This window comes from Tympanuchus pallidicinctus, unplaced genomic scaffold (genome assembly GCF_026119805.1).
Source record: "Tympanuchus pallidicinctus isolate F22 unplaced genomic scaffold, pur_lepc_1.0 scaffold4, whole genome shotgun sequence".
Taxonomy (NCBI): domain Eukaryota; kingdom Metazoa; phylum Chordata; class Aves; order Galliformes; family Phasianidae; genus Tympanuchus; species Tympanuchus pallidicinctus.
The window spans coordinates 41607474-41622586 of NW_026294758.1; the positions used below are offsets into that span (position 1 = coordinate 41607474).

Genomic DNA, 15113 nt, shown 5'->3' on the forward strand with positions numbered 1-15113 from the left:
GCTTCTACGTAACTGTACCAAAAGCAAAGCATGAAAATTAAGTCTACTTCTTACTCACTTCTACCCACGAGAAGTGAAGACCCTAACTAAACTAAAATGAAGATATACAGCAGAACAATAAGGCAAAACATTACATAAGCATTTCATTTACTTCATACTGAAGAATAAACTCCAAAAATTCAAAGTCAAGATGAATTAAAAAAAAAATAATAATAAAACATGAAAGGAAATACATGTAGATAAGGCATGGAGAAGCACAGTTTTGCATAGGTTTTGAACTCAAGGTGAATTAAAACTAAGGTTTTACTTGTAGCTTCAAACACAGCAAGGGAAGTTGCTTTTAAACACAGTTTCTTTGTTTTCTTTTTTTTTTTTCTTGTTCTGAATTGGCAAAACTGAGAACATTTTTTCAAGTTCCCATCTTAACAAAACTAATTATTCAGAGGAACTAAAATTCCAGACTCCTCTTGACAGAGATATTTGTTTCTCAGTATGCTTCATTTTAAAAGAGAACAACTCTCACTATGTCTTTAAAAGCTTTAACCTTCAGACATCAGGTACTCTTACAAGTACCTTGCCAACTAGAAAATAACAAAACACTATGCAGTTCTACTGTCTTTTAGGTCACCTTCCCTTAAAATCTGCCAGTCTGCACTTTTTTAAAATTTAAATTAAATGGACAATCAAGACACAGCAGGTTTGTTTTTTCCCCTCTGCTTTTATGACTTGAATTTCAGACCCCCAGTTCTGTTTCTAGTAGTAAGTCTGCAAAAGTGACATACAACACTTTTTGGGTATGTACCATTTAAAAATGGTAAAAAATCCCTCTTGTAGGTAGCATTTTTAATACGCTTATTAAGCTTTCCAAATACCCTGTGAGATAATCAACTTCACCTAAACAGTCCACTACCAAAAGGTGTACATTCACTTGTCTAACCTCACATAGGAAAAAAAGGTGCAAGTGGGGGCATCAAGATCACAGAACATGGTGGTTTAACTCAGATGGGCAGCTATGCTCTACTAGGCCACCCTCACTCCTCCTCAAGACAGGGGAAGCAAATATGAAAAAAAAAACAAAAAAACAAAACACAGCTCATGGGTTGAAATAAAGACAAGGAAATCACTTCTCAGTTACCATCATGGACGAAACAGACACAGCATAATCATACCATCATGGAATGGTTTGGACTGGAAGGGACCTTTACAATCAACTAGTTCCAAGCCCTCTGCAAAAGCCAGGGACACTTCCTTATAGAAGAGGTTGCTCAAAGCCCCCATCCAGCTTGGCCTTGGAGATAAGGGAGATTCATGTAATTTACTGCCAATTGCTAAGGGACCAGAGCTGTGAAATCTAAGAGTATACTGAAACCACTTTCCTCACCTACTCTTCTCTACTTCCCCTCTCTGAGAACCATAGGGGAATGGAGGCTGCAGTCAGTGTTTAACACTCCATCTCTCGAGCTCCCCCATGGTTACTCTGCCACTACTCCATACAGGGTCCCTCCCACAGCACGCCATCCTTCCCCAGCTTGTTCTGTGTGGGTGTCCCACAGGCTGCAGCTCTCCAAGCACAGCTCCAACATGGCTCCGCACAGCCTTGCACACACACAAGTCCCCACAAGCAGCACATTTCTGTAAAGGTCTCCAGAGCAGCCGTATCCTCAAGCACATCAACTGCTATATAATCAATGAATGTACAGATGCTATAATTACAGAATATACCAGAGTTTGGCTAATCAGGTTATTATACAAAAGAGAATAGATAGAACGCTTACCCGTGCCCTGGACTCACTGTAAAACTCCAGAGGAGGGATCTCCAGAAAGAGATCCTTCTCTGGTAGTCAGCTCTCATATGGGTCTAGGAGAAGCTCTGCCCCTTCCAGCAGCACAAGAGAATTGCCTTCACCTGTGCTCCCGTGGCTGACTCATTGCTGGGCTCAAGTGATCAATCAGAGGTTCAGGCCGTGATTCAGCAGTTCCCATACAACTGCTCACTTCAGGTTTCTGCAAACCTGACAAACATGCCTGCTATTTCCTCCTCCAAGTCACTGATGAAGACATTAGTCAAGATAGGTCCAAGTTTAATACTGCATTATGCCACTTATTACTACCCATCATTATTAGCCACAGCCCTTTGAATTCAAGTATTCAGAAACTTGTGTTTGTTTTTTAACATATTGTTACTCATCCATCCAACTGTAATATCTTAGACTGTATAAGAAAATGGCAAGACAATGCAAAAAAAAATCTTGCTAAAGTTAAGGTCAATCACATTCACTGCTGTTCTGTTGTTCACAGATGCAATTATTTTAATCACAAAAGATAATGGGGTTGTTCAAGAATGACTTAGGTAAATCCATGCTGATTGCTTATAATTGTTTTCTCAATTATGTGCCCAGAAATTGATTCCAATAAGACTTGCTCTGTAGTACCCTTAAGGACTGAAGTGAGGCTGACCCATCTTTGGTCTTGGTTCACTTGGCTTTTTATTGGAGACTTCCCATAATTTCCACAACTTTTGACATGAATTAATCTTTTCAGCAGCCTTGGAAGCAGTTCAGCTGATCCCATGGTTATCAAGTATAAGTCAAGTATTCTTTACTGTCTCCCACTTTAATCCACTGCTGATAGGTATTTCTGTAACTCTGCCTATATTGTAAGGTTTATCTATTGCTTCCTGCCACTATTCCATACTTCCTCTCAGGAAAAGGCCTACATTTTCCTTGTTCACAGTTTCAGTAGTGCAAAAAATTACTTTTAATAACTGTACTCACTTGCAAGCCTCAACACCAGAAGGGCTACCACTTCTCCTATGTGCCCACGCAATGTTTCTGAATTCATCCTATGCAGCACTCAATGCCTGCACAGTTTTTTATTTTCCTGCCATCCACTAGCATTTGGTGATGAGTTCTGCTTAGTCAAGCTGCATTCCAGATGCAGCCACATGTTTTCAGTCACCTGTTTTCCAGAGTATGACAGTGGAAGACACCTGGGCTTGGAAGAGGCTGTCTTTAAAGTCCTGACAGCTTTTCCTGAGCTCTTAGGGCTCAGGGGATTTCCACGTATTTCCAGCTATTTCCAAGCTGAAAAGTCTACTCCTTAATTCTAGCTCTGTACTGTACTACTGTCCTCTCTTTATCTTCTCAGGCTCTTGAGAGTCATAACTTCATGTCCACTACTTCCATGGCTTCCACTAATTATTAGTTCCCCAATTAGCTCTTTCTTGATTTTGAGCAGAGATCCAGCTGCATGTCATTCCTGGTTTGCTCAGGAAGCACTTTCTTCACGAAGTTTCTTCAGCCGCACTATCTTAACTTCATTGTCATCCCAATACAAAACACCAACACTACCTATTCCAGTTGCTGAAATCATACGGTTGTGATGCACTTTTCTCTTTTTAGCAAGCCCTAGTAGCCATAAGAACAAGCAGATTAGGAATTTTCATCGTTTTTATTGGAGGTGTTGGTAACAATAATTTTCAATAAATTATCAGATATTACAAGCAATACTTTAAACAATTTGAAATATGTTAAAACACTTCTAGGTCATTAAATCATTTCACTCAAGCTGCCAGCAATCCAATCACTGTTCTGAAAAATCACGTAATCTTTTAACCACAACCATTCCATTTAATTCTACTGTTAAAAAATCTAAATGAAACTCTGTACAAAGGCTTTTGATAAGTAAAAGAATCAGAAGTGTCACAAAACAATTAAATTGCTGGGGAAGCAGGAGGGGGTGAAGTTGAGAAGATGTTTCTGGGCAACATGCTGATTGCACATTTGCTATATTTAATATGCTGGAAGGTGATGTACATTGATAGCATAAAAGAAAACAGTGTTTTAAGAATTCAATAGCCATTTTAATAAAAGGATCCACTAACATGTATGTAAGCCAATATAAAAAACTCTGATACTCTGCAACTTTCTTTTTAAATAAGAAATTAAATAGGAATTGGCAATTTTCTCCTAACAGGAAAAAGTAACGTTTAAATAAAAGATACAGTATTCTGTACAATGTATCCAATTATTTCCTTTTTCTTTTTATCATAAACAATGGAAATAACTTTTTAGTGTAAGTATATTCAATAATAAGGCCTCCACAGAGGGAAGCCCTCTGGAGTTTAGAACACAATTTATTCAAAACTGCTGTTAAAGTTTTAATGTGTTCTTCCAAAACAAATATCAAGTTTACTGCATCCAAATTATAGGCAAGTAAATAATATACTGAGAAAAAAATTGTGAATGGACAATACTTTCAAGCTTTTATTATTTCATATATATTTTAACTTAAAATACAGTATCTTTTATTTTTTTAATGATTACATTTTAAGATGACTATTTGAAGTCAGATTCCTGCTTTGCAACATCAATTTTTAAAAAGCTGTGGGTTTTAAGTGAAGGAATGTAAATGAATGCAAGTCCCCACTGGTAGATTTGAATACATAACTTGTTATTTAAAAAAAATAACTTGTAGTGCAAATGTCTGGAGAAGTTATTTCTGAAATAACATCCATGAATCCATTCCACTTCATACCTTTATTCGGGCATCACTGCCAGATTTTTCTGCTTTCCATTGCACCTCCTGCTTCCTCAGTTTCTCCAGGTCATTTAGCAGGTCAGCACAGCAAGCATTTAATCCCTTATTTTCCTCTTCCAGGCTTTTTATAACCAGTCTGTTTTGCTCTTCTTTCTTCTGTGCACACTCCTCAGTGTCCTGTAGAACAGTACCACAAGGGCCGATAAACAAAAAAAGTGAGAACTAATCAGCAAATATAAACTGTGCAGTTTTACCCTCACAGCAGCTTCTTCTATATTTGATGGCCAAGGTCACCTGTGTACTTTTATTGGCCTCTTTCATGCAGGTGGAAGGGTCATATTTTTTAGCTGGATGACAGCTTTGATGAGTACACATTTGCAAAGAGCCCATTAATTGATCAAGCTGCCTTTGATGCTGTCCCCAGCTATTTTTGAGACCCACACAGACATATCCTCCCAGACCTCGGCTTTATCAATTAATAATGCCAGTCCCATCAGAATCTAATTACAAGAAGCCACATCTTCACACTCCTACTTTCTTTGCTCCATTTCCATCATTAACTATTTATCTGAAAGTTATAAAGCTTGGATTCCTGGCTTTAAAGCATCTTCCTCGGAGTTCATATGTGAGCAAACGGTAAGGTATAGCAAGGCCTAAGGCAATTTTTTCTCCAAGCTTGTCACTTTCTGTGCCACAAAGGCTGACACTGCTTAAAGAACTACTTCAAAGCTACAGTCTTATAAAACTATGTACAAGTCAATATACCTTAAGTTCTTGGCTTTTATCTTTAAATTTCTGCTTCAAATTACTGAATTCATTCTTCAAACAGGCATTTTCTTCATCCACAGCAGTTTTTCTCTGAATTAAGTTATTTATCTCTTGCTGCTGGCCTGAGAGTCTCTATTAAGAAAAAAAAAAAAAAAACATCTGCTAGACAAGAAGCAATTACAAAAAGAACATGCATGTATTGAAAACATTTGAGACCTAAGTTATGTAAAAATCTACTGTATGTAATTTTATAGCATTCTTTTTGTTTCAGTACTACTACAACCATACCCAAAACTGCGCCATAAACATAAAACACAGTAATGGGGAACTAAATATTTGCTGCTACTGAACAAAAAAATCCATTAAGTTCAGAAATGAACAGAAATCATCCAGTGAAGCTTAGAAAAAGACAGTCATTTGTACAAATTATATTTGTGGTTGAGGATTACATTAAAAATAGTTTTTGGCTTGCACTTTGAACACACCAAAAATCCATTCACAACATAGAGATGAAAACTCTCCAAAATTCATGAAGAGAAAAAATCAAGTGAGGAAGCCAGAAAAATTATATCACAATATGAAAGAAAATACATCTAATTGAATTTGAAGCTCAAGTAAGCAAAACAATGGCAACTACCACACAGCAAAATCTCAACACCATTAGAAAAAACAGTTTGAACTTTCTTAGTTCTTGTTAGGTTCTTGCTTTTTATTTTTGAGACGTTTGCATTGAAGCATCTCCAGTTTTTAATACATAAAGCAGCACTCCACATTTTTCCTCAGGAGCATGTTTTAATTCCAGACTGTTGTGCCCCTTGCACTAATCAAAATAGCATTTATATACATCATTTTCATAGTAATAATGCTGTAATAACTGTGGAAGAAGCTGTTGCCTCAGGGTAAAAACACAACTGCTTTCTCTTTCATATACTATCTAAATGAAACACATTCAGAAACATGAAAAAATGGTTAACAGAAGGAAGTATGTGTTCAGAAGGTTTGCAAGTTCCAAATGGTTAATTCTGCTTCATACAATGTCAGACACAAAAAAGAAAAACATATTAAGAAAAAAAAATAACATGCATCAAATAATACAGCTGAAAGTGATCCAATAACCACTGCTTTTAAACCAGCAAGTGAAAGTAAGGACAAACAGTACCTATATCAATAGCACTAACACTATCTATGTCACCAAAAAACACTAAGTAATTCACCTACAAAAGAAACCTACAGAGTGCAGGTAGCAGCCATGAACACAAAGCAAGCTATGCAAGGGCAGGCAGAGCTTGATTAAATGCTTTACAGTGTCTGTGCTATGGTATCCAAAGCCTCCACGCTGTACCAGCAAGCTATCCACAATCCTCACAGATAGATGGGGCAATTTTGAAAATCTGTTTCTGAACACCAGCCTCGCCATGAAATAGAAATCTTCTTCTCTGTCCTCCTAGGCATTACGCTGAAATATCTAACAACTAGTTTAACATTAAAAACAACTTTTTCAGTATTCCTGGAGTTAAAACATATAAAAAGCACTGATTTCACATATTTGATGATGGTCAGAGTTGTTTCATTATTATCATTTAAGCCACTATTGAGCTACATTGATACTAAGGCATCAGAAAGATGTGCAGTGACATTAATCTATGTATTTAGAAAAAGTCTTAGTCATTAAATGTATCACAGTTTCATTTTGTGGATTATATCTTTGGCTTCATCCGTTCCATCCTTTACTTTTTAGCAGAGATCTTTAACTCCTGCTGAGTTACAGCAAATCTCTGCTTCTCTTGTGTAGACCTCTACTCCTTTTCTACACATCATCTCCTCACAATCTTGCAAATGTTTTTATTATTCTTTTTTTTCTCCTACCACCAACCCTCAAATGTTTTGTGTACATCGTTCTTCCATATACAGGTATTCATTTATCCTTCCAAACTTTGTTCTTAATATGGCACATTTATTACAAAATGAAAAACACTGCACTGCAAAGTGAAAATATTTTTCAGGAAAGAACAAACCTTTGAACTGATTTGGCATACTGAGAAAGGGAATGCAGTACAGCTAGCACATGTAGCAAACACTGAAAACAAACCAGAAACAGATAATGTCTAGTGAACAGCACAGGGAGACATGAGGGATATTTTATTCTTTCATAACAAAATCAAAAAGTTAAAAAAAGAAATAAGGGAAAAAAATGAAGAAAAAAATAGAATCCATGGGAGAATTCAAAGAAAATACAAGATGACAGACTTTCTAATAGGACTCCATAGAATCTGGAAAAGAATGAATTTGAATGAAAGAGAATGGAAAAATTAAAGCAAAATCAAGAGAAGTGAAAGGAAATATAGGAACCTTATTCTGACATTCTGAAATTTTTCCTCATATACTATTAATTCAAACTGACCAACAAGTCAGAAAAAAATTACTCAGAAAATTTCATTAATAACATCTTTTTACAAACAGTTCTGTCACTTTGTTACTTTAAGACTCAAATGTAAGTACACTGAACTAGTTTCTATTTAAAAGTGTTTATTTGATAATTAAACCTCAAAACGCTAACATAGTTGTTTATTTTTATAATATAACTAACTCCCCTGCAGAGACCCATTCTACTGCACTGGCATTTTAAATAAAAAGAATAAAGTTAATGTTTACCTAAAATTAGGGGTTCATAATCATTCTTCCTTTTCTTCCAAGATAAGGATAAGCCAGAATTCAGAAATGTGCAAGAAACTTTCTTCAGAAACATAACACAATAAATGATCCTTCTTACTTTGGATGATTTCTTATATAAGATGCTACCATTTATCCACAAGTTCAGTGCGAATGTGTTATTCTAATTTCACAATATTCAAATAATGACATTGTTTTGAAGTACTACTCACAAGTTTAGAGGAATGCACAAAGTATTTCAGATTTGATTTATATATACGCAGGTATATGTGCGTAATCAAACTTCATGCATGTATAATGCATGAACATAAAAGCACATAGGTGATATACTAAAAATCAGCTTGTGCATTTTTCTAATTTACTTAGAAATAGTTTTCCATAACCATGTAAAACAAACTCAACCAGTTTGGGCTTCTGTTTTTTTTTTTTTTTTCTGTTTGCTCTTTTATTTAAATTCTTGTCTCCTTGATAAGAATACTCGTATTTTTGTCCTTAGAAGGTAGGCTGGATTTACTGCAAGACAGAGAGCATGCATTAAGCAGACATTAAAGAAGAGACTGAGAAATTAAGAAATGTAAGCTTAATCAAAGACTCCTTTCTTGCATATTCTGAACCTTCCAGACATACTTAACTTCAAAAAGCGAAATACTTGTTCAGACATTATTACAGTTACAGGAACAAACTGTTGCTGGCAAATAATCATTAAGTCACATTTTTTTAAAAGTATGAATCTGTATTACCACTGAAAGCATTATTTATTTCGTTTGCTTCCCTCCCAATCCCCTATTTCTAACAGAATTCATGTAAGTCACTCCTTTGAGTCTTCCTTCTACCTCGTTATTAATATCTACCTCAAGTAATAATGAGGTAGAAGGAAGACTCAAAGGAGTGTTTAACAGGACAAGTATATACTAAAAGAACACTATCCACTCAAAAACACCTGTTCAGTAGAGTTTACGATTCACAAATATACATCCACAAAACCTCCAAGTTTAGCTCTAGCTCTTCTAGTGTACACAAGCTTAAATTGTGTTGAAATTATGCATATATATAAAGCATATGTTAAGCATGTATGTTATGCAAGTGTATGCATATACTCAACATACACATACATTCAAAAAGCAAAATCAGATCTGCAGTTTGTAATGCAATGCTTTCCAGCAGTGTGGATAATAACAAAGGCATGAAAATACTACAGAAGTGAAACTAGTAATTTCAAATGCTTGTTGAATACTGCTATCACGGAATTTTAAACTCAAACAAGCTACTTACTTTGCATACTTTGCAGCATAATCAGACAGATAATCTTGAATTAGACTCACACTGTAATTACTTATCCCAACAATTGACCCATGTAAGACTTTATATCAATCAAATGGCAACTACACCATATCAATCACTCAGCTAACTCACCTGGGTTTTCTACAAAGTCATCTACTATGCAGCATTGAAGCATTATTTAGGCAAGCTATACCTTCATGGAAAAAATCCTATTATGTTTTGAGGCATTTCCTGAGTGACATTCTGTATGCTCTGATCTTTTCTTCCAAGCAAACTGAACTTTTACTATCCCACCCATTCATATCATATGCTTATAAAGAAAAAAAAAAAAAAAAACCACAAAACCAGCAAACAGGAGTACTATTCATGAGCTATGATTTGGTAGAAATAAGTCATAAAGAAGAATTTCTAAGATACAGATAATTAAGTAAATTATCATCTGCCTTAGCCTGCACAGCTGTTCTTACATTTTGCTTCCTCAAACAATGGATTACATGTACAGTAAAAGGAAGTGAGTAAAGATTCACTTCTTACAGCGGAGAATACAAGCAGCGCTCCTGTAAGACTATCCCACCCTGGTAGCCAAGTGAGACAAGTGAACCAGAAAAACAATATATACGTGGTCAAGCACATGGGGCATTCATTCATATGACAGTATTTTGCCACACAAAAACACACATCAAGAATTCACCAAGTTCTGCAGTTTCCATTGTTTTTGTCTAGATAATATAAAATACAGGTTAATGCTACAGAAGAACAATCTCAAATTTTGCATTGACTGCAGTCATGCTTATTTGAATACAACAAGATAACAGCAAAGTTCAATAGGCTGTTGACATTCTACAGCACAAGAACTTCTGAATATAAATAAGACACTTCCAAAGGTTTCTCCATAGACAAGCTTGCAAATACAACAAAGATGTGAAATCACTCTAAGGAAAACCAAAGAGATCAGCTGAGAAGAACCAAAGAGTACCATTTCTACACTGTCAATGTCCAGAATGCTCCAGCAACAGTGTATACAAAGAAAAAAAAAAAAAACAACTCTGTGATCTGCTAGAATAGATCTGATATTTGGAAAAATGTCATTCTAGAATTCATTTTTACCCTTTCCCATGGCACCTCATTAACAAAATAAAGGTGTTTTCCCCTGCCCCACCCCAATAATGTCCAATTATGTACTAGAAATAACTACTTTTATTTAAATACTTTCATATCAAAAGAAGCAAAATCACATTCTAGGAAACAGATTAAAGCAATGGGAAAGAGTTCTTCTAGTTCTGACTTTGAAAGGAAACAGTTCAGAGGTTGCTATAATTTTCAGTCAATGTTTGTTGTGAATTAATTCACAAAAAGATATACATTTTTAACTACATTTTATTTTTATCTAATAGGAATTTAGACAGCATGGTATCTCATGCAAGACAGTGGAAATGACAGTAAAGATATAACTAATGTTAGGAGTTTGTTCCAAAAGAAAGAAAGTCTATTACTCTTGGTCATTGTATATGCTATTTGATGTTGTGTTGTCATAGACACCATCACTGAACTTCCAGTCGTCAATGAAAGATATTTAAACATTACATTTTGTACACAGAAACAACTATGAAACAACAGCCGTACTTACGATCACTGCATAAGAGGGGGAATTGATGTTCTTGAGAGGAGAAAGATACCCATGATACTGCAATACAAAACTGGATCAAAATATATCATTGAATTGGTATGCCTAGCTAGATAAAAGCAGGGTGTATTTCATGTCAACAAGTTAACTCACATCTATTGATAGTTTATCAAGATATCCCTAAAAAACATCCTACCAAAACAGAAAGACAACATATATATCCTTCATTAGTGATGATAAAGATACAGAAATATCACAGGACAACTGATTTCTACAACAGGCTGATGAAGCTTTTAATGAAAAACTTGATGCCTCTACATTTCAATTTAAGTCCCCATCGATGATTGTAATAAAAGGACATGCATTCCATTTCCAATACTAAAGAAAAGTGCAGTAGTATACTTATAATGTGCCCTAAAGAAGATAAAAATGAGCATAAACAAGATAACTAGTAAAAAAAATGAAATATTTATTCAATACAGCAACTTTTATTGAAACTGACATCTTTAAGTGAAAGTAATTTACTACATACATTATTCTATTACCCATTAAATAAAAGTGAAAATATTCTCTTTTAAAATGCTTTTCTTCAAAATTTCTCCTTCAACATCTACATGTATATTCTCCCCACTTCCAACACCTTTTTTTCTACAGCAGCTACTTGAGATTAACTTATGCTCCCAAATTTCTCTCTTCCCTTCCAATTTTCTTTTTTTCCCAGGAAGAATTAAATCAGCAACATTTCACAGCTTTCCTTCTCATATTCTCAAATTTCTCTTTATATTTTTCAACTTCATTATTTCTTGTTTTTCTAAAATTGAACACTCAGAAGCATGTTTAACATATAATATTCCCAACAATATTCAGGTACAGTGTCCTCAGAAGAAGAGAACTAACTAAAGAAAAAAACAAACTCAAACTAAAGAAATCCAGTCTTTATTTTCTGATAAACAGAAATTCTATGTAAATAATTCATGCTGTTTGTTATAGACGGCATATGTGCTATTTTGCAATCTGTATGCTGTCCTTTCAGAGTCAAAATGACTCTAGCCATCTATGACACAAAATGCAATTATTTTTTACTCCATACAACTCCAAAACTAAAATGCTGACAAAGCTAACTGGTTTTACAGTACCCTTAACAAAGCATGACTGTATTCAGATACCTGTTCAACTGAGAACTTGACTCCTGACAAGGCCAGGAAAAAACCAGGGGAAGAAAAAACACAACTGACATGTATAGTGGATTAAAATGTAACTCGTGCAACAGTATTATACATATCTCATTATTAATTCCTATTTTTCATATTTTCCCTTAAGCTGTAACAATCTTAAAGGAAAAAAAAAAAAAAAAGAAAAAAAACAAGGAGAGGAGAATTGAAGTGCAGGAGACTGCTTAATTTCCCTACCATCAAACATTTGCTTTTATAGTGTTCTGTACTTTCCAAAACTCCAAAATTAAACAGTTCTAAGGATTTACCTGAAAAAAGAAGTACGAAGCTGCCAAAAAACATCAGCAAATACAATCCAATTATTAATAAGAATTTTTGAACTTCTGTTTCTACCAACAACAGATGTGAATTAAAGTTGAAGACATACACAAGAAAGAAATCTCTTCTGCCGTCTGTTCAAATGTTTCTCTAGCATGCAAAGGGTAGGTAAAAACAAGGCAGATCTTTTCTCCAGTTGAAAGAAGAAAGCAAGATCCTTTACAGCACTTTCATTGAAAAAATATCAGGTAAAATGGTTTTACAGAGAAGCAGATCAGAAATATGATTAAATTACATCACTTTGCAACTCCTCTATCACTAGTTGGTCTTGCACCTGAATTCTCACCTAACCCACAGATTAAGGTAGGTTTATAGAGTGTAATCCATTACAAACACCGTTCCCCACTGCCCTCTTTAGGCTAGTCTGATATGACTAATTTGGTGTCTTCAGCGAAGTTTGCTTTCTTACCTGTATTTACCCAACAGAATTTCTCAGTATTTCAATAGATGCGGTAAATACTGCAGGAATTAATGCAGTGACATCGTACAGCCTTGCAACTCGAGCATCTCACTTTCACTAGCATGAAAATAACTATTTATTGCCAGCAATCTAAGTACATGATAGCACCAACAAAACATTATGTGTACCACTGCTTTCCACCTATGCCCCTCCTACCAGCTACCTAGCAGAGCTCACTTTTTCTTACTCATAAGAAATAAAGTCTTGCTAGTCTCTTCACTTCTTACCTTTAGTCCTTACCCTCACCTGCTCATGTGTAACACAACTATTGCCAGCAGCTGTGTTTTAGTACTGATAATGGAAGCCAAATACTGCTTCTGGCACAGTTACCATAAATAGGTTTGCTGTCTCTAACACAAGAGTTACAAGTTCCTTCCACTTAGAGGAACCTTTTCACAAGAACACAATTTTGATTCTGCAATCAGGCAGCAATGCTGAAAATCTGCCTGTTTTCCTCTAAGGGCAGCTCTTGAGATAACTACTACAATGACAAAGCAATCCACATGACAATCTCCCGATATCACCACTAACATCACCTTAAGCATTTCCTTAACCATCTCTTTTGTCTAGTGCCTCTCAACACCAGGCCAGATTAGATTTTCTATAGTATTTCTAACACTGTACAGTAAAGCAGCACAGACCAACCTATTGATTCTTTCTCTACTCCATCTTCTCTACTTAGCTGCTATGTTTTGAAATGATGTACTGCAAAGCAGCAGTACAGCAGTCCAGCCCTCCAGGTCAGGCAGGAGAAAATCCCATCTCCTTCTTTCATCCCACTAATTTCAAATCAAAACCAATAATCTACTAAGCTGAGCTCCTCTCTTCTCTTCATTGCAGAGCATGATCTTGAGAGCACTGGTTTTATTTTTCCTACACCAGCAAGGCCTGCAGAAGGTCAGTTCTAGTCTTTGTCTGTGGAACTGGGCATGACTGCGAGATTTCCAGAAAAGGACACCCAAAAGTGTTTAGTCTTATGACAGCAGTATTTCATTACACTCACATACATCAACATTGCCAGATCAGGTGCAGGAATGAAGAAGCTGTTGCTATAATTAACTCCTCTGACAAGCCCCTTCTTAAGGGTGGTCAGCAGATTCATATTGACAGTACCTAAACTCAAAAGGCACATCATGCTTCTTTTTACTACTCCTGTCTTGAAGTTGAGGAAATCTCCCTGTATTTCAAATAAAAATCCTGAATCTTCATCTACCATGTCCTTCAAGGGAAAATAAAATTCAGCTTAATCTTCTCAAAATTAAACTAACCTTGTAATGTAAAAAAAATTGTTTCACTAAAGGAAATATAAATAAACTAAATACAGTTTGATTGCAGTATTTATAAGTCTCCTTCACTGGAGAAACTTTCTTGCAAAGTTTACAAACTCCACATAATCTCATCACTGCTGACACAACTAGCCGAACCTCTATTACTGAAATTATTCCCATATCCTCCATTACACAAGAATAAGCAATGCTTCATGCAACTGGAAATAAAATGTTAAGATGGTAATAATAAAAGTATATGTTTGTCTTAATCTAATAGCAGCATATTATTACAAAGAAAAATAATCAAGTGAAAATACAAAATTTAAGAAAAAAATTATTAGCATTAATTAGTGCTTGACGGGAGAATGATGCTTTTTCCAATTGGACCCCTTAAGGAGGCTTTAGTATAGATTTGTACAACAAGCCGAAGATTTTCAAGTAGAGATAATGAGGCAAACTAGTCCTGTTTTAACCACTCTGGAGTATAATCAGTTGATAAGGTTTTGAAACATTACAAGGTCTAGGACAAAAAGATTAGCTTTAGTTCCATCGAACCAAAATTGAAACCTAATTAATTAGAATTGTTATAAAGACAAAAAAATGTTTATAGCTACTTTTGTTCATCTATAATTTCATCATCTAAGATAAACAGAAGAAGATAATTTAATCTATCCGTTTCATAAATAGCAAAAACTGAATTTCAGTTCCCATATTGTCCTCTTAAGCAACAGTTTATGTTACTTTAATGTATTCTTTCAAAATCTCACCTTACTTTAAATGAGAAACAAAGAAGAGGGAAAAAGAAAAAGCCATATATGACAGCACCCAGTGATCTATTTCTTGCACATACACAAATATTATACATTAGATAGATCAGGAAGGAAACATTTTCAAAGCAAAAAGGAGAATGAAAAAAATATCTGCAGCAGTAAGCCTTTGGAAGAAGAACAAAT

General features: G+C 35.2%; 1 protein-coding gene across 3 annotated transcripts in view; it reads right to left on the reverse strand.

Annotated features, from left to right (window-relative positions):
- CNTLN (centlein) overlaps positions 1–15113 on the reverse strand; it is a 187176-nt gene that overhangs the window by 134097 nt on the left and 37966 nt on the right. For 2 of the 3 annotated variants that reach the window (XM_052701101.1, XM_052701102.1), the window contains 2 exons: positions 5305–5439; positions 4537–4716 (listed from right to left, as the gene is read on the reverse strand). In XM_052701101.1, the coding sequence (XP_052557061.1) occupies positions 4537–4716; positions 5305–5439 (315 nt within the window). Of the gene's footprint in view, positions 1–1775; positions 1884–4536; positions 4717–5304; positions 5440–15113 lie in introns of those variants that run through there. The other variant, XM_052701103.1, reaches the window with a different exon arrangement.